At 43.7% G+C, this 25,041-nt stretch overlaps 1 protein-coding gene across 2 annotated transcripts in view; it reads right to left on the bottom strand.

The window, feature by feature from the left end:
- Nucleotides 1-2,491: 2,491 nt before the first annotated feature.
- The window catches only part of LOC147458555 (E3 ubiquitin-protein ligase UPL5-like), a 46,038-nt gene continuing 23,488 nt past the window's right edge, over nt 2,492-25,041 (bottom strand). The window contains exons 2-4 of one of the 2 annotated variants that reach the window (XM_086513208.1): nt 20,452-21,038; nt 2,839-2,975; nt 2,492-2,752 (exon numbers count right to left, since the gene is read on the bottom strand). In XM_086513208.1, the coding sequence (XP_086369334.1) occupies nt 2,746-2,752; nt 2,839-2,975; nt 20,452-21,038 (731 nt within the window). In that variant the 3' untranslated portion in view covers nt 2,492-2,745. Of the gene's footprint in view, nt 2,976-20,451; nt 21,039-25,041 lie in introns of both variants that reach the window. The other variant, XM_086513209.1, reaches the window with a different exon arrangement.

The following is a 25,041-nucleotide window of genomic DNA, read 5'->3' as shown; positions in this document are numbered from 1 at the left end:
CCCTCGCACGCACGCACTCACACATCGCTCTCACTCACGCTCCCCACAATCATGGACAAACTTCTCACATTGGTGGAGTATCTTTGGATACTTGCATGTTTGGTCCATGTAACAATCACATGGTATAATCTATAAATGAACCAAAACGTTCATAACTTTCATTGCAAAAATTTTATGTTCAAAAATTACAGTAATAACTTGGCACCACCAAGGAACCTCTTGGTAGCAGAGCAAGAAGGGGTAACCAATGTCACATAGTACCTTAGGTGAGTACCAAGATTTCCTAACCTTGTAGGGTAACCAATGTTGATTAGGGGATTGTATTAGGGTAACACACTATGGATTGGACCCAAATTCTAAGTAGGGATTCGCTCCCTTTGTGAGAATGCACGCCTGAGCAAGGGGCTTACTAGCGGGCGGAGTTGAACTATGAGAGGATGCTTCTTTGCAATATGAGTTGCCAAGCAAGGATGGTGTATGTCCCCATAGAGGAAAACTTGGTGCATCGATCGTAACTCAACTAGACTAGTCAATTGAAGGGTGTGAGGACATAACATGGTCCACTGAGGGTAAGTCAAGTGAACCAATAATCAATTGAGGGGTGTGATTATTTGTGTTGTGCTTTGATTATTGCCTCATAACCTTTTCATGTGAGATGATTGTACGAATGTGGGAAGGTGATGATTGGATTGTGTTTATGATAGTGCTAACAACTCAATTTTACCATCCAATTGAGGGTTTTATTTTTTGTATATTAAGATGAGATTTAAATTTGAATGAACTTTCAAATTATTTCTTACTTGTGATAAAGCCTCCTAAATGTATGCATTACAAAAAGGTTAAACAATTTCTGCTAAGGCATCTAGAAATAAGACATCCTAAGGAGCTTTACGTACAATGACTTATACATGTGAGACATCGTGGTAGTTTAGGAAAATTCATGCCTCATTTTTCTCTCCTGGAAAGGAGGTGGCATGGCAAGGTGAACCCAAGGAGATGCGTGGTTTCCTTTATGTTAATGGTGGTTTACAGTACAACAGTAAGCATCCAACATCCTAAGGAGCTTTGGGTACAATGACTTATACATATGAGACATTGTGGTAGTATAAGAAAATTCATTACCTCATTTCTCTCTCCTTGAAGTAGAATATCACATTATGTGGAAAGAACTAGGTGGCATGGCAAGGTGGACCCAAGGAGATGCGTGCTTTTCTTTATGTAAACGATGAATTACAGTGCAAGGGAAGCTTGAGGAGCAGTTGTTGTGTGATCGGAGCAAGTGTATGAGAACGGCAGCAAAAACAGGAGCATGAGACATTGGCAGTGAGCACGTGAAGCCAAGCGAGGTGTCCCTCATTTTTTTCATTGGAAAAAAAGCCTTTGGAAACAACTTCAAGTGCGAGCGTGAGTGGCTATGCAATGTGGAACAGAGGCATTCACAGCCCTGCTCACGTTCGAGCATTGGATAAGAGTTTTACTCTTGGAAACTTAGGAACAAGGGGAGTCTACAAAGATTCCACTACATAAAACTGAAGAAGGGCCATTGACATTGATTTATTTGAAGGGGGGAATGCTATACTTTCACATAATGGTTCTCCGCGAAGTTGCTTGCCTTTACCTTAACATTGACAATATCACGCCAAGCAATGCTCCTCCACATTCACGGTGTCTTTGCCTCTCAGACAATTAGGTACAAGGAGGTATCTTACAACCCCGAGACACCCAAACAATGGACTGAGCAAGACACTTGACAAGAGATGTCCCACCTCCTTTTATCGTATAGATGAACGAACTAATCAAACCAGTTCTATAACCTTGTTACCCTCCCCCTAAGAATGACCATGAGAAGAGTCCCTTAGTAAAATACAATATTGGAATGCGTTCTCAAGTGCCACCATTACCTCTCAGGTCGAGACCCTTAAGCTTTATTCCTTCATGATAGTGTTTTACCTTTACCGAACATGCCAAGCATGACGCTACTAAACTAGTTCCTTAAGAGGCTATAGTTCTTTGGTCGATCCAGTTAGACTCTTAGGTCAACCCATTAAGGCAGTTGAGCTAAAGTCATTATAACAAGCAATGTCAGCCTAATCTTCCTCGTTTGTTTTTACTAAAAAATGATCGAGTGTTTAAGTACTCACCATGCTCCTTCACAACAGTAGTATGAGTTAACTTACCGTGCCACAAATCAACTCCCAAGCAAGTAACATGCTCCCATGTTCTTCAATTCAGCTATTAAGAGCCTGGTCAAAGTAAGCAAAAATGACACACAGAGAGAGAGAGAGAGAGAGAGAGAGAGAGAGAGAGAGAGAGCATTTGGTGCACAGTAAATTAGGCTTTCAGAATCTCCATTGCGGCAACTACAGACATCTAATTTGGATCTAAGAGAGGTGTGCATTAGTTCCTACAAGTTTCTATGCCAATCCAGACCTCTTCCGTTATTTATAAATTTAACTCATCACATTGGCCATTATCAATTTTCATACATATCTTCGGTCAATTTCCTCTCTGTACTTGTATCCAAAGGGATTCAATCTAATAAGACAGTTTTGAAATCCTTCACATTGACATCATTCTCTGAATTATATAGCGAATATCTTACAGAGGTTGCAAACCTTGCAAAAACTAGGCATAATACATATCCAGCCCTACATTGAGTAAATCTACAGATGGGTTAAAATGCCAGAATGAGCTCACCTTTACACCTTACATTACGCAAACCCAAAACCTTCGTAAATATGCCCTTCAACAACTGCATACAATTTCGCATGCATCAATTCGTAGGTTGGATAAGGTGGAAGAACAAGCTGGAAAAAACAAGTGTGTGCAGTGGGCAACCATGTTATGTCGGTGTGCGCTCTATGTATGTGAAATTTTGAGGGAAGGCCCTCAAAACCTTCAGCTGGAAGATGGGCAATAGAGCTTGAGAAGAAAAGTAGTCGTCTACGCTGTTCCACATTCATGCTGGTGACTGCCTGCAGTTCAGTGATACAATTTTGAGACGAGGCAACTTTGCAATTCATCCAAATAACATCAATACAAAAGAGTGCCAAATGACACGAGAATGGATACATTCCCAAAGAGGCAGGGGCTAGATGACACCTTGCAGTCAAAAGTCGCAAAGACCTCTCTCTCTCTCTCTCTCTCTCTCTCTCTCTCTCTCTCTCTCTCTCTCTCTCTCTCTCTCTCTCTCTCTATGTATATATAACTTGAAAAAAAACCCTCACAATGCCCATAAGGTGCCAAGGAGACAATAAAAGACTCTTGGGCCAGCTGAATGACATCTGCAGAAGATATACCTAGATGAATCCAGGATAAGCCCAAATTCACCCTTAAAAGAAAAGTGCAAGGTATGCATGGTAGTCACCCACAAGACAATATAACCATCAGCTCCATCATGTACAGTATTGACTAAATACCACGACATCTCCACTAACGTTGCCAGTGCCCAATAGTGGGTGTAGAACTAGGTACTAATATATGCTCCCAAACACAACACACCACACGCACATGAGCATACATCAACGCGAAGTTCAGCGTACTGAGTTTCCGTTATACTCTGGAGATCAAGGGCAGACTCGGCCATAATGAAGCCTAGCACTAAAAAGAAACATTAATTTGAAAAAATTAGCACAAAAGTGAGGTAGTGGATAGGGCATACGCACCAAAAAAGATAGAAAGAATTAGCACAATAACAACTGGTTGTAACTCGGTTGAAAACTTCACAAATGTGAAGTCTGCATGTCCGCTATACAACTAAAAATGAATCCAAGATAAGCCCAAATTCACCCGAAGGGAAATTGCAAGGTATAGACCCATGGTAGTCACCCACAATACAATATAATCATCAGCTCCATCATGCATAGTATTGACAATATCCAGTCGCAGAAGACGTGATAGAGACTCGAAAGAGTAGAAAGCAGACACCATGAAGGATCCCGCAAGAACACACACACAGCAACCAAAGACAAACACGGAAAATGATGGGGCCAGCCAAATGACATCCAGTCTTGATGAAGACTCCAGAGAGCAGAAAGCAGACGCCATCAAGGACCCCACAAGAACACACACAAGCAGCAAAAGGCACGGACAACAAAAGACAGCAATACAAACAAAAAACAGAAAGCAGATTGATCACCATCAAGATCCCCAACTAAAGAATGGTACAGTAACCCGTAAGGTTTGGGCAAAGTTTAAGCCCCCTTTAAAAGCTCAATGGATGAGCCAAGGGATGTTGCTAAACAGGCTATTTCTGTACAATTTCCAACCATCCGGAATGGCCATTTCTGATACGTCACAGGATGGATCACTAGTACAGAAAGGCTTCACGGTCTTAGTGGAATATGGACTAAGGACCAGGTAGATGAATGAAGATGGGTTCTCAAAAAGCCTTTCCGACAAGCAGTTGCTTTCTGAAAAAGCAAGTTTCTCTACAATTGCTTTCCAAGAAAGCAAGCGTTTTTCTGCATGTCAGCATCGCATCCATGCCTAACCGATAAGTTTTTACGTTAGTTTAATTCTCTCTTCCCATCCATTCTGGCTTCTAAAAGCTTTTTCTGTATTCTTTAGTATCAAAATTCAGTTCCGCTTCTATTTTTTGACAGAAAATATCATCTAGTAGAGAAGTTGCACAAATAAATCCTTTCCAATTTGTTTTTAAACAACATGGATTTGAATTTTGATGAGGTGTTTTCAATAGATGTGGCATGATCCCAGGTTTTCAGAGATATCCACAGGGAACTATGTATGGTATGATACCAAGTATGTTCCCAGATGGCATCCAACATCCAATCAGACACAAAAGAAGACCAAACTTTCTGGAGAAATGAAATGAAATGTTATATTAACGTCTTCAAAAGGCCAAAGTGACGTATGAGACCAGAAAGTTACAATGCGGTGTATCTGATACAAAGTCGAGAGAGAGAGAGAGAGAGAGAGAGAGAGAGAGAGAGAGAGAGAGAGAGAGAGAGAGAGAGAGAGAGAGAGAGGAATGGTTCAAGCAAGGGAAGCGTTTCACTTGTGAGGAACAAGGGCATACTTCCGACATGGTGTCCCTCCTAGGAGGAAGACAAGACTGCTGAAGAAAGAAAAGCCAAGAAGGTAAGGCACGACCAGAATAGGTGCAAACAAAGACATGGTTTCAAAAATTTGCACAATCTCTTGTAACTTTCTTTTCAGTTGACGAAGGTTTTGGAAGGATTCAGACTTTGATTTGTGCAAGTAGAAGAGTTGGATGGTTTGTGAATACTTTATGAACAAGGTACATATTAGGCATGGATACAAAACGTCTCGTGACGTGAGCAACAAGTGCAAGTGAAAGATGATTCATGTAGTGAGCTACTTGATTTGACATGTTCAGAGAGGGATATTTTAGAATTCTATTTGAAAATGGCCAGAAGGCTCCTAGAAGTTTGGACTATATCATTGGAGCGGGACGACTTCACGGTAAGTCCTTGAGAAAAGATCTTCTCCTTAATACCTTAGGCATCCCTCTAGATTCGTCTAGTCGATCCGGGTATCTCTCGGGGACAGGTAGTAGGGAGTGAGGGCTGTGTTGAGGTTGTGCCCCACCAGAGTGATCATGTCGGGATTTTCCCCTACAGGCTGGGAGTATTTCTCCCCAGCCTTAGCACTTTTTCCCCTGAGCCCTAACGGCTTCTTGCCCTTTCTCCTCTTTTCCTATTATTTGCCCCTATTTTTATAGGTCGTGGGCTAGAGGTGTTGGTCAGGCATTTTTATATAGGGAGTGGGGGGCTCTCTCTTGGACACAGATTTGCAGAACCCTTTGTGAGGCACCCTCATTGGGTAGGCAAAGACAGTCAACCAAGAAAATGATTCCTGGCACTTTTGCTCCCTCTCTGGCGTTTTCCCAAATCTTCTCACAATATTGGAAATATAACAACGGAAATATGGAGATTAATTTGTAGATCAATCACTTTGTGCATACCTAAGGCTTAAGCACGTTGTAGTATAACATTTGCAAAGACATGCATAATTTCATCAAGATTCAATCACGCATGCATACATGAACTAAAACAAAATTACAGAGAGAGAGAGAATTCGACACTAGTTGAGGGCCGGACTTTTTGGAAGCGACCTCCCCCCCCCCCGGAAAGGACTTTGTATTGACTGTTTTCTTCAATTAAGGAGCATTTGATTACTTACGATGCTAATCACAATTCCCGCTAATCGAACGGAGACTCTAAAATTCGACAGCATCTTGTGAATAGACTAGATCTGCAATTGACTCAGGTAGGACTCAATCTCAAGGCCTTAAACACCTCGTGGGTGATGAGATCTACAGAGATCAAGTAAGAACTCAGGTTGCAAAAGAGGAATAAGAAATAATAACCTGTTCTATTGCTAATTAGCATAAGCAATATACTTAGCCATGGAGACGAGAGAGAGAGAGAGAGAGGATTAACCTTGAGAAGAGCATGGCGACCTTTCTTTAGATTGAGGACTGCATGAAGCTTCAAGAGCCAGGAAGACATAAGACCCCTACTCTCTCTAGTGCAATCCCACAAGAAAACAATAAAATCTCCCTTTTGCGGTCCTCAAATTAAAAAACGCTAAACATGAAAAGTTGTTCATCTCGCCATTTCCACCAAGTCATCCCAATTTTTAAGAAACGTCTTCTTTTTTAAGTTATTTTGAAAATAATCAAACTAGGCCTTTAGCAGTTTTCTATTTTTAAAACTACTCTTTTTACCTTCTCTCTTGCACCATGTCCCTTATCTCCATACCTTTAGCTTTGCATGTGTGGACAATAACACCTTGGCTCCCATTCCCACCTTTTGGTAAGCCATACTGCTTACTTTCAAAGGCTTATCGAATCCATTTCTGACTCTTTTGGACTCCTAAGTATCCCATTTTCGTCTCGTAAAATACCAGTTGAATCCTTATCGAAATCTGTTGCCACTTTTATAAAATGCATTTACCTTATGGAACTCTCAGTCCTAGAATACATTGTACTACCCATTTTACATTATTAGCCCTTTTACTTTCTTTTTATTTTCTCTCACTAGAATGGCCAATTCTAAAGAGAGAAAATCGGCTTAGTGGACCAAAAGAGAAATTTAGTGACAGATCTGTCTTGGCATTTTGTTGAGCAGCAGAAGCAATGTTGCAACCCCTCTATACTGCAGTTCCCACCTCAAGGCAACCTTATATAAAGTGACGTGCGCAGTGCACTTGAGCCACGTGGACAAGCTACTGCTACAGGTCAACGTTAGTCTTAGTTAGTATAGCTTAGGATCTAGCCAGGCACTTTGTGAGCCTCTAGGCAGATCGGTATGATCAGGCAGGTCCGACTCTCTCCAAGACTATGCCACTGGCTTGACACGTCAACAATTTGTGACATCCCCCCTTCTTGAAAGAAGAGTAATCGTCAGCGATTACAATATATCTGCAAAAACAATTGAAGTTAGCTCTATAACTTCTGAGGGTCATTTCGAGGGACATTGCGGGGGACAATCAATTTTCTCATTCCAGATCGGAGCTCTTGATATTCTAACGTAGTAAAATTAGCTATCACACCCAGACACTGATCTATAACGGTGTCTTGATGCACGAAAATTACATACCCAGGCAATCTCACCCAATTAGGAATATTCAGTGGCTGGCACATCACAATGCAACACAAATGCTCACATATACATGTCACAAGACATAACGAACGCCGCCTCTATGCACTCCACTGAGACAAACGGTTTGCGGTATGAAGCTACTCAATGACTACCTCATCACTCCCCCCACAAATAACCTAAAAAGTTACGTGCCATGAGTTAAGAGGACTGAAACAATCAAACACTCCCCAGACCGCAACCTGCATCGCTTGGAGGTTTCAAGCATGCAACTAAACGCTCCCCTAATCCCGTCTGCGTCGTTCAGAGGCTTTCCAACGTACAACAAAACGCTCCCTAGATATCTTGCCTACGTCATTCCGAGGTTCAGATATTATCAAACAACATTTCTCACTACTCCATCTGGGAGTGAATCACCAATCATTGAAACCAGTATTTGAAACCTGAATCAAACAAATCAAATTGGCACCAAGAAAGGTTTAAAACAGTTTCAATCCATTTCAAACAAATTTCAAACAGTACTTTCTCAGACAAAGTTTAAAAGTATCTGAATACAAAACATCAAGAAAATTCATTCAGGTTTTTTTTCGGAGAGCCGAACTTTGAGGACAACTTTCTTGTCCTTCTCCATCAAGATAATGGTGCGGTTCTGGATTTGGAGTGTCACATCATTCTTGTTGTGCTAAGGCATGCCCAAGAGAACGTCGCAATTGCCCAACTTAATGATGTGGAAATCGGCTTTTCCATGGTATCCATGTATAGTCACTTAAAGAGCCCCAATTAGCGGGACCATTTTGTGAGTTTGTCCATAGCTAACTCGGCTTCAATTTCGCGTCCTTGTGAATCATAATCAAAGTCCATTTGCTTCAGGAATTCTAGGTGGATGAAATTTTCGGTAGCTCCAGGATCAAAGAAAATCACGCTTTCAAGCCGTTGATTTTGTCATATGCTTTGCACAATTCTCTCTGGATTTAAGCCACAAATATCAAGTACTAGTCCAATAGTGGATCGAGCTCTCTTAGGCGAAGGTGGCCCTAGGCATCTTTCTGACGTCGGAGGGGAAGGTTGCTCTATAGACGTCCAGGCTCGTTGAGGACATGTATTGAATGTATACCCTATTTGAAAACATTCGAAGTATCGGCCTTCTTGTAAGAGGGTTTCTCGTTGACGCTATGTCAGACGAGGCCTTTGAGGTTGACTGTCACACAATTCCCGCAGATTGGTTCGTTGTTGCCGGGAATTCTAATTGCTTGCCGCAATTGCTTCTATGGTGAACGCCAGCTTTCCTTTCATAAGTTTGTAGCCGACCGCGGCGTGGTCCATAGGCTCTTGCATGGTTGAAACTTGCTTGGACATATAATATTACCACAACGGTGATGGCAGTCCGATGGTGTATCGTGATGGTGTATCGCTCACAATGGTCCTCCAAGGGAATGAACTTAAAGAAAGACACCCGAAGGTAGAGGTCGAGAAACAGTTGGTTATAGTCATCCATGGTCTCTGTCGCAAGAATTTTCAAGTTGCCCATTCTAATAAGATCTGGACTTCAAAGAGGGAAGTCATGTAACTACGTGCAAAATTTGTCTTAAAAGCTTGCCATGTCCTTGGAGCATGCGGTTGTGTCACGATTGAACTCCACCATTGCATAGCATGATCTTTAAGAAATCCCATTGCTCAAGAAATCTTGGATTCTTCTGTATAGTTCCCCAAAGCATAGATGTTGTCGAATTGCTATAGGAACTGCAATGCTTTCTTTCAATATTTCACCCCAGAAAAAGTGAAAAATTTTAGTGTCGTGCTTCCATCTTTGATATCCTTCAGCTGGTTAGGTGCATACCTTGGGTACAATAATAAGGATATTCATACAGGCTCCAACCATTGTACCCTAGTGGCGGTGGTGGTGGAGGAAGCGGTGGCAATGCCAGTGGCAAAGGCGGTTACACTCAATCAGGGTCAAACGGCTGCCCCATATTCTTGAACACTCCCCCGATCGGAACAGACGGCTAGGAAGGTGGCCGATTAGAAGCTCTCGTACTTTTTGGTGCCGGAGGAGGAGGTACCACCTGGGGCATCAGAGGGGGTAGCATATAGTCAGAAACTGTTGAAAACCCTCCAGTATCGGAAGATTTTGCTGAGGATGCTACGAAAGTATGTTGCAAATCTCGTCGAGAAGAAACTGCATGTACTTTGCCGAATCCATGAACGCCATTGTGCTCCGTCTGTTTTGGCTAGGACCGGTGTGCTTTTAGAAAAGCGCATAACTAGAGCTCTAATACCACTATAACGGAAGGGCACCACGTGCCAACGGCAAAAAACAGATAAAACAACTTTTAGTACTTCAAAACAATTGAATTGAGAGAGAGAGAGAGTATACGACACACGAGACAAGGAGTGGCGGAGTTCCATCCCAAGAGAGCACTCGCCCCAAACCCTGGCGCCCCTTTCGGTATTTCTTTATATTGCTTCAACCCAATACATCAATAGTGGCTCTGCTCTGCACTTACACACGGTAGAGTGCCAAAGAACAAGCCCATAACTTGTATTTAAAAGCCCCTTAGGCCATCTAAAAGCAGTACAATGAAAAGCATTGATTCTAAAAGCAACTGGCCTCCAAAAGCTCAGTCGAAATCAGCCAACAAGCAGGAAATCCGTACATTGCCAAGTCAATGGCTATCAACGCGATTCACCGTGTCCGTACAGCCTGTCAACGTAAAACGCAGGGGCATCCGTACAGACCAGCCACGTCATCAAACAGCTACACAGGGTTTTTTTGTGTGTATGTGTGGGTCCTACTTTATTTTAAGCCCCTAGGCACTTGGGCCCCCATTAGACGGGGTCCCATAAGTTGGTGGGAACTTCTTTTAAAAATTAGGCCACTCGGCAAGACTTTGTAAGTTGGGTTTAGGCCCCTCGGCCGAGATCTGTAGGTCAGCTAGGGTTGGGTCTGGGAAACCCCAATCCGCCGGGTCTTCAATGGCTTGAAACGTCAACAGTTAGTGACAACACTGATAAACTTACAAGGGATGCCCAAAACCAGAGCCCAAAAGCATCTGATCCAAAAGCACTTACACCCAAATGCCTTATACAAAAACTGTCAAAATCAGTAGCGCAAATCACGGAAATCCATATAGTGGTTGTACCTAACTTGGACATCCCAAGTCGAGAATCTGGCACAACACGTGAGAGAAACTAAAAACAACTTCATAAACTTAATCACAACTAAGAGAGACGACACAGCCCGGCGTAAAGTTTGGCGCCCCTTTTGATACTTCTTTTTATATTAATGCTTGGTAAAGTACAATGTCCAAGGGCCCTCTCTCTCTGCTCAATGCTCCCAAGCAAACGTGAGGGAGAGAGGCCCTTGCAATTCCTTTTAAAGGCCTTTTTCACGGGGGCACCCCAGATAGGGGGGGCGGGGGGGGGGTGGGGGCGAGGTGGATTTTTTGGAATGCCACAGAGTAGAGACATTGAAACCGGCCTATTCAATCCAAAAAGGGCGGTAGACTTTACTTCAAACCTTGATTTAGCTTTCACCCATTATTAGTCGTCTATTCTACCTGTACTTTCAAGACACAACACGGGGGAAAGGGATACAGGCTGCTAGAATGCACCTGTATGAGAAGACCGACACCAGATTGGTCCCTAACTTAGGCGACCCTTTCGGTATTTCTTTATTGTTTAAAAGAGGGAATAAACGCTGTGGTTCCCTACAAGCTGCCCCGCACAAGCTTTGCTGAATTTCAACTGTTCCGGCCCAATTTCGGCAGCATAACTATACTAGGACCCTTCACAGTCAGTATTCCCACGCATTGAATGACTTTCCCGACGCATACGGGCACTTTGCAAAACCTGGCGAGAATCTGCAGCACGCTGAATTCTCTGTTTTCAGCCCCGAAAATGCGCCAGATCACCTGTACAGCGGTCCCCTCGCATCCTCGAACCTCCTGGGGGTATTAGGGACCGTTTAGGGCCAAAACCCTAAACCTGCAAAATACACAATAGGATGTAATTTACTGTTTCGGGCTCCGTTTCGCGTGCCGGTCGCATCCGTAGCAAGTCCTCGAGTTCCCGCACCTGTAGGGCTACTTGCCCTTTGAATCAGACGAGATTTCTGGCGTGAAACCTCTCCGAATTCACATGTACCTGCGGGGGATTAGCCGCTAGCTGATCCAGTACCTGTGCAAGAGGCTCTTGCCTCGGCAATCACGCATGAACCCACACAACTGTACATTGGTCAAATGAAAAGCCCACTAGAGGGGCATAACATACTGCCATAGGGGAGAGAGAGGGCAGTGCGTAGCGTGCAGGGCATCACTCCTGGCACCGCACTGTACATAGGAGGGAAAGCAAGCACTCCATAGCTCTTAACCTGTGACAAAATCTGAAAATGAGCCTCTCCCAGCTTCAAATTCAGCGCCACCTTCTCTTGCATGAGGAAAGTGCACTAGAATGTGCCACTTGGCGCATTTACAAGCATTTTCCCGTTTCGGGGTTGCCGCCTAAAAATCTCCCAACCGGTTGCCCAGTTCACTTCACGGCAGAGTAAGAAAATGTTCTCCTTGTCATTCCGGAGGTAATGACGCAAACACATTTTCAGGTCTCAAAATAGCAGTTCCCTAAATTTTAGGAGATGCTGCCATTGTATCTTTCTAGGTCATCTGACCCCCTTGGTACACTGCAGCCACACCCAAAACTGAAATGTAGCCTCTGTAGCAAAGGATTCCACTTTGGCTAGTCAATGACCCCACTTGGCTAACCATAGTCCTTGTCCAACCTTAGTGCTCTCTTGCCCTCAGGCCTGGACTCCCTCTGAACAGTTCCACACTAGCTATGCAATGCAGGGCAGTTAGATTTCCCGAGGGGCGTTTTTCAAAAAGTGGAAATAAATAAATAATAGGAAAGAAATCATAAAAAAGGATAGATAGTAGTCACACGCTGGTGACATACCCCCCTCTTGAAATCTCAAACGTCCTCGTTTGCATCTATGTCGTACATGCTCACACTCAACACTGATGTATTCAACACCTGTCAACACATGTACGACACATACATGCTCATTGTCAACCCTGGTGTATTCAACACCTCGTCGACACATGTATTGCCTGCGTGTGAACCCTGTTCCAATGACATAGTGGTAGCTTCGCACTCTGCCATTGCTTTGAGTCACTAACTTTCCAATGACAAAATGGTAGCCAAATATTTTGCCACTGTCTTATAGTACACGTTGGGCCCAGTAACACTTTCGAGCATACCCAAACCGACAGTTTAAGAATACAGTTACACATGTACCCTTTAATAGAAGCAATTACTGTATCCTTGACAAACTGACAAGAAATACTCACTTCTATAGCACTAACCATCTTTTGGACATTCCATAAGAGCAATTGCCAAACTGACAATCTGTACAGCTCTAACATTCATGTAACAGGTATTTCATTTGAGCTCACTTTAAATACCATGTACATCATTTGTTTCAAAAGCCATTGTCACACTGACAATCCATGTAGCTTTGAAACTCAATAGGTCAATGTAGGTTGCAAATCGAAGGCTTCAAGGTAAAGTGATAACACAGTTGGTGACTCTGCAAGTTCACCTTCTTCCATCCACTTAGCATCCATTGGTGGATAGTTTCTGAACTTTACCAAGTAACGCCTAGCAACCTTGCCTTTCACTTTTCTTTCCTTATGTGCCAAAATCTGTTCCGGGACCAAGATCTCGTCAAGTTCCTCGACTTCTGGCTGATCTTCAGCTAGCATATCTTCTGGCACATCACCCACATAGGGTCTGAGAAGACTCACATGAAACGTATTGTGAATCTTCCAACTGTCAGGCAATTTCAGCCTATATGCAACATCACTGATTATGTCGCACACTTGAAAAGGCCCATAGTAACGCATGATGAGCTTTGGAAACAGTCTTTCCTTGCCCTTCATCTTCTTTAACCTTGCCTTTTCAAAGCATAAAAGCACCCAATTACCAAGTGAATATACCACTTCACGACGGTGACGATCAGCTGCTTTCTTTTGCTTTGCCGGAGTCTTTTCTAAGGCCACTTTGACCCTCTTGTACATTTCATCCATGTCCTGAACATACTTATCTGCTTCAAATATCTTGTCCTTTGTATGCAGTATGGGGGGAACTTTATTGCCACCTTCAACTATCTCAAAAGGTGCCTTGCCAGTGGATGAATGCACTATATTATTGTATGCATACTCCACCAATGGCAAATATTGCTCCCACTTTCCTTTATGCTCTGACACATAGCACTTCAGCAGATCTAGGACAGTAGAATTTGCCTCTTCTGACTGCCCATCTGTTTGAGGATGAAATGACGAAGAGAATTTGAGCGTTGTGCCCATATTCTCAAACAAGCCTCTCCAGAACAAACTTGTCCTGCGTGGATCACGGTCGCTAACAATCGACTGTGGGATGCCATGATACTTGAATATATTGCTCATAAACAAGCGTGCCATCTGATCTGGCTTTATCTTCTTCCTGACAGGAATAAAATGAGTCTGTTTGCTAAATCTGCAAATGATGGGCCATACCATCGTTTCCTGTCTGCGTTCTCGGAAGATCAAAGATAAAATCCATAGCAATACTTTCCCATGGTTTATCTGGAATAGGTAGTGGTTGCAATAACCCTGGTGCCTTTTGCCTGTCAAACTTGACCTTCTGGCAAATTAGGCATTCTCGCACAAAGGCATCCACATCCCTTCTCAATGTAGGCCAGTAGAAGAATGTCTCAACCGCTTTAAATGTAGCATCGATACCACGATGCCCTGCATACGGTGGGACATGACTCTCTTCCATAACTTTGCGTCGCAATGGCTTTGTGACACACAATCTGCCATGCATCATCATGAACCCATCTTTGAGAAGATAGTGTTTATGACATTGTCCATCCATTAGCTGCTCGAAGACCCTTGCAAAATCTTCATCATTTGCATACTGTTCTCTCATATCATCAAGTTCATGATGATAAGGAATTGACACAACTGAAATTTGTGGCTTCCTTGACAAGGCATCAGCCACAACGTTCTTCTTGCCTTCCACATGCACAATCTGAAAGTGGAACATGGACAAGATATTTGCCCATCGCATATGCTTCTCAGATAACTTTGCCTGTGTCAAGAAGTATCGCAAGGTCTGATGGTCCGTTTGGACAACAAAGTCTGCACCTAGCAGGTAGTGTTTCCAATTTAAGAGCGCATGAATCACAGCCAGTAACTCTTTCTCATAGACCTGCATGGTCATCTCTGGCCCTTGCAAGATTCTACTCTCATAGGCTACTACCCTACCATCTTGCATTAGCACTGCACCAATGCTACTACCACAGGCGTCACACTGGACCACAAATGACTTCCTAAGATCTAGCAACACAATGACTGGATCTGAAGTCATCTTTTCCTTTAAGAGATTAAAAGCTGAAATCTCTTTCTATGTCCATCTAAAGGTGACTGCCTTCTTTTGAAGAGCATGTAAAGGTGAAGCAATCTCAGCGAAATTTCGGATAAACCTTCTGTAATAGGAGTATAGTCCCAAGAAACTTCGGACATCGTGCACCGTCTTCAAATCTGGCCATGACTTGATCACTTCAACTTTAGCAAGATTCATTCTGACACCATCCTTTGAGACAATGTGTCCCAGAAAGTGGATCTCTTCCAGAAAAAATTCACTTTTCTTTGCATTGATGAGCAACCTATGACTGCGTAGCTCTTTGAACACAATGGCCAAGTGATGCCTATGCTCCTCTTCATTCTTTGAGTAGACTATCATGTCATCAAAGAATGTACCAACAAACTGCTGGTGTGGACAGAAAATTATGTCCATCATCCTATTGAACGTAGCAGGAGCATTTGTGAGACCAAAGGGCATCACTAAAAATTCGTAAAGGCCAAACGTTGTTCTAAAAGCAGTCTTGTGCACATCCTCTGATCTAATGCGGATCTGATGGTACCCACTTTTTAGATCTATCCTGCTAAACATAGCTGCTGCTTCTAAATTGTCCAGAATATCATCAATTCTAGGTATAGGGAACCTATTCTTGATGGTATTCTTGTTCAGTGCACGGTAGTCGATGCACATACGTCATGAGCCATCCTTTTTCTGCACCAACAACACTGGAGAACAGAATGGAGATGAACTGGGCTGAATCAGCCTCTTTTCTAACAGCTCCTGTACTTAGCCCATTATCTCTTTCTGCTGAGCCGCACTAACCCTGTACGGAGGCTTATTTGGTGGGCTACTGCCTGGCACCAAATCTATCGCATGGTCCTCGGGTCTCTCTGGCGGTAATTGAGACGGTAATGAATCGGAAAAACAGTCACTATACTGTTGTAAAAACATTGACCTTTCTTTATCTAGCACAGATAAATTTGATTCATCACAATCTGACACTTCACGTGCAAAAACCAAGTACGCAGAAAGATGCTTTTTCATTACAGAAGTAACAGCAGAAGCTGATACAGTGGGAATAGACTCCCCTTTAAGCTTTACATCCAGAATGTGAGTCTTTCCCCTGCTCTGTACAGTGATCTTTTTGTTGTAGGCATCCATGATTCCCTGTACACGAAATAACCAAGGAATACCTAACAACACATCACATCCGTCCAGTGGCATGATGTAAAATTCCTCAGCATCTACATAGGACTGGATATGTAGGCGCAACTTTCCAATGATGGGTGTCACAGCCTCTGTATGGCCAGGACATGCCAAACCTGCCTCTACTGTATACCCCATCTCTTCAGGTCTGATTCCCAACTTTGAAGCCAATTCTGGGGAAATAAAATTGGCTTTGGCACCTGGATCAAAGAAGATAAGCACTGTTTGATCCCTGACCTTTCCCCATGCTCTGCAAAGCTCACTTGCATCTGAATTTGGCTTGTCTCCCACCATATCTGGCACTAGAACAAAAATGGACTTCTTTCCTTTCTTGTCTTGTCTTCAGAATCAGCTGGCCTTTTCTTTGTAGGACAATTGTAAGCAATGTGGCCAGGCTGCTCGCAGATGAAGCATTTGTTCTCTGACCTCAGGACCTTCTTTTGTTCTTCCGACTTGCGAGAGAAACGTCTTTTCCATTTCTTCGCTGGTCCCTTTTCTGATTCAGCTGTAGCTTTGTCTTTCCCTGCGTTGGCCGGCTCCTGAGTCACTTAATTTTTCTTGGCTGATCCTTCCTTGACGCCAGTATTGAATTCACAATCTTCTCCCTTGAGCAAACCATTGCCAGTGTTTGCTACCTCGATGAGCTGCGTCAAAGTAGTGACTTTGGTCTTCGTGCAGTACTTTCTCAATCCTTTGGATAGGCCACAACAGCATTTTTCAATCTGTTTTGTCAATGGCACAAACCTATAGGAAGTTACTGGAAGTAGAGCTTTCCAAAACTTTCGATTGTAGTCATCCAGATTCTTGCAAGTGGCAGCATTAAGCTGGTGCCATTCTGTCATGACATCTGCTTCAAAGTCATCAGATAACCATGCTGCTGCAAAATCTGCTTGAAGTAAATCCATGTGGACGGAGCTTGCCCTTGCAGCAATAAAGTTGTCCACCATTGTCCCACATTCCCTGTCAAGAAAGTGGCTGCCTTGCGGACCTTTGAAGCCTATGTAAAGTTTCCTCCTGCATAGGGCTTGTCAAACTGCTGGAGGAATGAGAGAGCCTTCTTCCTGTCATCAAACCCTGTAAAGGTCGTGAATGTCACACCTTTGCCACCTTCTTTGTACGGAGTTGGCCTCTCCAGCGGCGTTAAATTGTCATATGGAAGTGACTGAAACATGGGAACACTATTAGGGTTCATTTGTGTTCCCTGACCGCAGTTAAGTTGACTTGGAAATGCCATATTTGGCTGCTGATTTGTAATTCCAGCCATACCAAAATTTGTCTGTGGCATCCCAAATTGGCCCTGAGTGCTTTGAAACCCTGGTAGCATGCCTGTGACACCATACATGGGGTTAGGCATCATTGTTTGAGCACCCCCGAACACTATTCTTGGCGTGTAATACTGATTTCCAGGTGCATGACCAGCCATGCTCTGGAACACCGATCCACCTCCAAAATAGCCAGGGTGTACTGAAGATGCTGGGAAGACCTGTTGCATAGCCTGTAGGTTGCTTCCCTTCCCATTAGAACCAGCTATAGGCTGCTGAAAAGTGGCTGGCTGAACTGGTACAGCTTGAAAGACTAGCATCTCAGCCACCTGTTCTTGCACCTTAGGCACAGGTTGTGGAGACTGCATGTTCTCCGTCAAGTGTACAGGTGTTTCCATTGACTGTGCAGTATGAATCACCTGTGCTCGAGCCTTAACAGGCTTTTGAATATGATCCAGTGACCCAACTTGCTGAGACGGAAGAGAAGGTTGCAGAAAGGCTAAAAACCTAAAAACCTCGGGTTCTGCATTACTTGTGTGAACATAACCACAGCAGTAGCCAACTGGGTCCCGAATATATCATCATCCGTCTGTGGTGGTCTTGAAGACTCACCCACTTCATGTGTCTGCTGACCCTGTGAAGAGGAAACCTCTTCAGTCACATCATCTGGTCTGACAGCCATAATTGCAATTCCCTGTGTCTGGTCTATGATCGCATGTGTCTTCAAGCCCAACCTGACCAAGGCTCACTTCTATGGGAAAAAGTGATTTAATCCCGTCGATGGAACCATGAAACCGGCCTGTTCAATCCAAAAAGGACGGTAGACTTTACTTCAAACCTTGATTTAGCTTTCACCCATTATTAGTCGTCTATTCTACCTGTACTTTCAAGACACAACACGGGGGAAAGGGATACAGGCTGCTAGAATGCACCTGTATGAGAAGACCGACACCAGATTGGCCCCTAACTTAGGCACCCCTTTCGGTATTTCTTTTATTGTTTAAAAGAGGAAATAAACGTTATGGTTCCCTACAAGCTGCCCTGCACAAGCTTTGCTGAATTTCAACTGTTCCGGCCCGATTTCGGCAACATAGCTGTACTAGGACCTTCACAGTCAGTATTCCCACGCATTGAATGACTTTCCCGACGCATACGGGCACTTTGCAAAACCTGGCGAGAATCTACAGCACGCTGAATTCTCTGTTTTCAGCCCCGAAAATGCGCCAGATCACCTGTACAGCGGTCCCCTCGCATCCTCGAACCTCCTGGGGGTATTAGGGACCGTTTAGGGCCAAAACCCTAAACCTGCAAAATACACAGTAGGATGTAATTTACTGTTTCGGGCTCCGTTTCGCGTGCCGGTCGCATCTGTAGCAAGTCCTCGAGTTCCCGCACCTGTAGGGCTACTTGCCCTTTGAATCGGGCGAGATTTCTGGCGTGAAACCTCTCCGAATTCACCTGAACCTGCAGGGGATTAGCCGCTAGCTAATCCAGTACCTGTGCAAGAGGCTCTTGCCTCGGCAATCGCGCATGAACCCACACAACTGTACATTGGTCAAATGAAAAGCCCACTAGAGTGGCATAACATACTGCCATAGGGGAGAGAGAGGGCAGTGCGTAGTGTGCAGGGCATCACTCCTGGCACCGCACTGTACATAGGAGGGAAAGCAAGCACTCCATAGCTCTTAACCTGTGACAAAATCTGAAAATGAGCCTCTCCCAGCTTCAAATTCAGCGCCACCTTCTCTTGCATGAGGAAAGTGCACTAGAATGTGCCACTTGGCGCATTTACAAGCATTTTCCCGTTTCGGGGTTGCCGCCTAAAAATCTCCCAACCGGTTGCCTAGTTGACTTCACGGCAGAGTAAGAAAATGTTCTCCTTGTCATTCCGGAGGTAATGACGCAAACACATTTTCAGGTCCCAAAATAGAAGTTCCCTAAATTTTAGGAGATGCTGCCATTGTATCTTTCTAGGTCATCTGACCCCCTTTGTACACTGCAGCCACACCCAAAATTGAAATGTAGCCTTTGTAGCAAAGGATTCCACTTTGGCTAGTCAATGACCCCAGTCCTTGTCCAACCTTAGTGCTCTCTTGCCCTCAGGCCTGGACTCCCTCTGAACAGTTCCACACTAGCTATGCAATGCAGAGCAGTTAGATTTCCCGAGGGGCGTTTTCCAAAAAGTGGAAATAAATAAATAATAGGAAAGAAATCAACAAAAAGGATAGATAGTAGTCACACGCTGGTGACAGACATGGCATCACCAAACCAGATTGGACACATGAGAGGCCGACCCGGAACAATCCCAAGACTGTACAAACATGTGCTCACGTGGGAGCATACAGATAGGACTGACATGGATGATTTGTGCTTTTGGGTACCAATTATTGAGAGCAAATGACTTTGAACTGCTTCTGGACGTCAATTAAAGATATCAGATGATTTATGTGCTTTTGGGCAGTAAAAATAATTAATAATTTTCAAGTCGTTATTGGAGGTTTTCGGGCCAAATGCCTATAAAGGAAAGACCAAGGTACCACTAGTTCTTAGTGTGTGACCATGTGATCGCATCACAGAGTGTGCGGATGCACACAAAACAGTTGTGACCGCAACAGTTCACCAATAAAATAAAGGGGTCCTAATTGAGGGCGTATGCTTCTGAGAGTGGAACTTCGCCACTCTATGTCTCCTTCCTACAGTGAATTTCAAGTTACAGTTTGCTGTTTTCTGTTCAGTTCAGAGTTGTTGCAGTGTTTTTACCCCCTTGTCAGGTAACTTGCAGGTTTCAGAGGCTCAAATTTCACAAGGCTGATTTTCTATCATTTCTAAAACTGAGTGGAGTATCAAACATGTGTCCAAATCACAAGATGTAGCAGACTGTAATCGCTCAGTAACTTCTTTGAACTTACATAATAAAAATCAAGACACATTTATAAACAAATGCGAGGAAGAGAAAATTACACGTAGGTGACAAATAAAAGAATGCAGAAAAATTTTACCTCCCAAAACCAAATAATGTGGCAATCTGAGCTCTCATAGCCATGGTACTCTGTGTGTCCTTTCCAATCTTCCATACAAATGTTTGCATCCTTACCAAACAACATTAACTCCAAATCACTTGGCTCCATAGCTTGCAAGAATTGCTGCACACTGCCATTTAGAAGTAGGTCTGAGAAACCTTGGCAAAAGCACTTCACCTGCTTTTGCACACACGTAACAAAGCGATGCTTAACCAAAAGCTCCACATACAGAATCCTGTTTCCACTATCTACAACCATATCCTTTCCCCCATCACAAAGCTCTACTGTTTTCAGCATTCCTAGCTCCTCAAATTCATGTACAAATGTCAATCCAAGAATATCCATATCAACTAGCTCAGGATCTAATTCCAAAATTTTCTTGCAGCTTTGGTACAGGACAGGGTCAGCATCCTTCACATCCTCCCAAGACATTGAAAGTCCAGCCAACTGCTTAAAGAAAATTGAGGAAAATACAACATTAACCTGAACCTTGTGCATCAATGCCAATGCTATTACTTGTCCAGAAAACCGAAATAAATTGAGATGTTCTGGATTCATATTAGAAGCTGCAAAAGAAAAATTAGCAGAGGTCAACAAAGAAGTAGGCAAGTAAAGTACAATGCTGAGCAAACAAACAATAAACTAATGATAACATCTTGTACCCTTATTTACTTGTTGCTTGTAATAAAAGAGGGAAATTAAATCGACAATTGAGGCGGTGTGTGTGTGTGTGTGTGTGTGTGTGTGTGTGTGTGTGTGTATGTGTGTGTGTGTGCGCGCGCGCGCGTGTGTGCGTGTTTGGGGGAGGGGGGATTACTTGATGAAATTTTGAACAAGACCTTGACTTTAAGGTCGTGCACCTTGACTTTAAGGTCGTGTGCAAGGACTCCATTCTTAGATTCCAAACTTGTGCAACAACACAGACTAATACAAAAGAGAAAATCCTTGAATCCTGATCTAAGCTATACACAATAGGAGATTGTACAACACACAAACCTTGAATGAAATTCTAGCATGTGCCTTAGGATAGACTTTCACGATACGTGACCTACCGACCAAGACAAAAAAGCAGAGTTGTAACAGCAAATTGTAATTTGTTCCATACATTTGAGAGAATACATGACGAGTTGACTAACAAAAGACGTTACATTGGCAGCAGTCTTAAACAAATGACGAAGGTTTAAAGATTAGATTAAGTCACAACTTTTGACATCATGGCAAAGAGCTTATATACCTAGATGAATACAGGATAAGCCCAGATTCATCCTTACAGGAAAGTGCAAGCTATAGACCCATGGTAGTCACCCTCAAGACAAAATAACCATCAGCTCCATCATGCATAGAATTGACTAAATACCAAGACATATCCCCACTAACGTCTTCAGTACCCAATGGTGGGTGTAAAACTATGTACTAACATATGCTCCCAAACACAACACACGCCACACGCGCACACACACAACCATACATCAACACAAAGTTCAGCGTACTGAGTTTCTGTCATGGCTCCGGAGATCAAGGGCAAACTCATCCATAATGAAGCCTAGCACTAAAAGGAGCTTTCAACAGTACTTGAATTACACGTTGCCACCTCTATCGCCTCAGATTGTTCCTCCTCCGGCACCAGAAAGCACAAGGGCTTCTAATCGACAATCTACTCAATCTTCAATTCCCATCTAGGGAGTTTTCCGGAATATGGTTCAACCTCCTAAAGTGTACCCAGTGCAACCGTCTCCTCCACCGTCGTTGCCATCACCTCCTCCACCTCCACCCAAATACAATGATTCGACTACTACTATTGAGGATCCACAGGTATGGCACGACTATGCCAAAAGACCCTATGAGGTGCCAAGCCAGCCTCCGATTCCACAACCACCTGAACCTCGACCCACGAGCTCTTCTTTCTTCAAAGCAGAGATGGTCAAGAAGGCCATCGGTCATCAGATCATACAGATTCAGAGTGAGCACCTCGCTGCCACGATAGCCCCCTTGATTGCACATGTATTCAACCGAGCTATAGGGGAGGGCTATCACGGGGACGGGCACCACGTGCCAACAAAAAAAAATAGACTAAGCAACTTTAAGCACTTCAAATAACAACTGAACTGAAAGAGATACACAACACGAGACGGGGAGTGGTGGAGTTCCACCCCAAGAGAGCACTAGCCCCAAACCTTGGCACCTCTTTCGGTATTTCTTTATATTGCTTGAACTCGGTACAATGCCGGTACTCCAAGCTCTGCACCTTCACGTAGAAGCGTGCCAGAGAATGAGCCCTTGGCTCATATTTAAAGGCCCTTGGCCATGAAAAGCAGTTACATGAAAAGCTTCAAACTCAAAAGCATCTGGTCCCAAAAGCAACCCAGCATAATTTACGGAATTCAATACAATTGCCACGGCATCAACATAAAACGCGAAAATCCGTACAGGTGCCACGTTAGCATGTCAACACGTTTTGCGGGCTGTCCGTACAGCTTGCCACACCATCATCTTCTACGCTTTTCGCGCGCGCGTGTGTGTGTGTGTGTGTGTGTGGGGGGGGGGGGGGGGGGTTCCTTCTTCTTCTGCTATTGCTTCTTGGGGTTTAGGCCTCTCGGCCAAGATCTGCAAGTTGGCTCCGTTCTTCAGTGGCTTGACACGTTAGCAGTTTGTGACATCCCCCCTTCTTGAAAGAAAGTAATCGTCCGCGATTACAGCATATCTGCAAAACAACTCAAGTTAGCTCAAAAAATTTTGAGGGTCGTTTCTGAGAGACATTCAAGCGACAATCGGAGAGACAATCAGTTTTCTCAATCCAGATTGGAGCTCTTGATATCCTCGGTCGTTGGCTTCCCAAAAAAATATCATCCATTAAGGAGTCTCATTCCAAATCGGAGCTCTTAATATTCTAGGTTGTTGGCTCCCCAGAAAAATCTCACCCAATAAGGAGTATTTAGTGGTTGGCACATCACAATGCAACACAAATGCTCACATATGCATGTTACAAGACACAACAAACAGCACCGTTGAGCACTCCCCTGAGACAAACGGTCTGCAGTATGAAGCTACTCAACGACTACCTCGTCACCTTCCCTATAAATAATCTAAAAAGGTTCGGGCCATGAGTTCAGAAGACTCGTACAACCAAACGCTCCCCAAACCACAGCCTGCGTCACTTGGAGGTTCAAGCATACAACCAAATGCTCCCTAGACATCTCGTCTGTGTCGTTCGGAGGTTTTCTAGCGTCAAGATCCCATATGAATAAGATGACTGGACACTGTGGTGAGCGCATCAAGAGTTTCGAAGGGATAAGATAGCTACACAGGGATCTAGGTGCATCTAGACTTTTGGACGTTGAGATGACTAGACTGAATGATTGAAACACAGTATTCAGTGTGAATTAAGTGTGTGATTTGTGAGTTGCATGTTCAGTGAATGTACGATCTTGTGGACTCTAGTACATAGGTACATAGAGTCAATGTCTACTGAAGAAGGTTTATGTCCTATAGCTGTTTTGCAGGTGTAATTAAGGACTTTAAGAGAGGGGTATGTGACAAGTCAGTGACGTAGCAAACACTAGTAATACCAACTCATGGAGCACCCGTTGAGGGGCATAAACCCAATTATCAAAATCTTGAATTCTGGAGCAAGTTTCTGTAAATCGCGCTGACTTGATGACATGGCACTGCTGTACGGATTTCCACATTCTGCGTTGTTGCCGATGACGTGGCAAGTTGTATGAAATTCTGCAAATTACGCTAGTTGTTTTGAACAACTTCTAGCGCTAGCTTTTTGGAGCAGTTTCTTTTGAGTTTAAATGCTTTTAGAACTTATGCTTTTGGGGGTCTGTTTTTAGCATCCCTTGTAATCTTTACAAGTGCCCCATGGGCCAACCTTTGGGGCATCTGGGCATAGAGCTTGAAGAGATGGACCCATCGGGAGTTGTACAGTCTTAAAGCAACAATAAAGAAATACTGAAAGGGGCACCAGTCTTTGGGGCCAACACGTCTCGGCTTGGAACTCCGCTGCTCTCTCTCTCTCTCTCTCTCTCTCTCTCTCTCTCTCTCCACAGATATTTGAAGTGTTTTAAGTGTGAAGTTTCCAGTTATCTCTGTGTTTCCGTCCGATCCCTCGCCGAAAGTGATTACATTTGGTGATACTAGCAATTCATCCTCTTCCATCCACTTTGCATCCATAGGTGGATAGGTTTTGAACGTCACCAAATGACGTCTTGCAACTTCCCCTTAACTTTTCTTTCTTTAGGTGCCAAAATCTGCTCAGGTACCAAGATCTCATCAGTTCCTCAACTTTAGGTTGATCTTCACCTGGCATATCTTCTGGTACATCACCCACAAAATGTCTTAGAAGACTTACATGAAATACATTATGAAACTTCCAACTGTCATGCAATTTCAGCCTATAAGCAACATCGCTGACCTTGTCAAGTACTTAGAAAGGCCCATAGTAATGCATGTTGAGCTTTGGAAACAACCTTTCCTTGCCCTTCATCTTCTTTAATAAACAGCAAAAGAACCTAATCACCATGTGAAAACAAGAGTTCACATCGGTGACGATCAGCCCCTTTTTTG

This window comes from Adiantum capillus-veneris, chromosome 5 (assembly GCF_014529385.1).
Source record: "Adiantum capillus-veneris isolate H3 chromosome 5, ASM1452938v2, whole genome shotgun sequence".
NCBI classification, from domain to species: domain Eukaryota; kingdom Viridiplantae; phylum Streptophyta; class Polypodiopsida; order Polypodiales; family Pteridaceae; genus Adiantum; species Adiantum capillus-veneris.
This window is presented reverse-complemented; position numbering and strand designations above follow the sequence as displayed.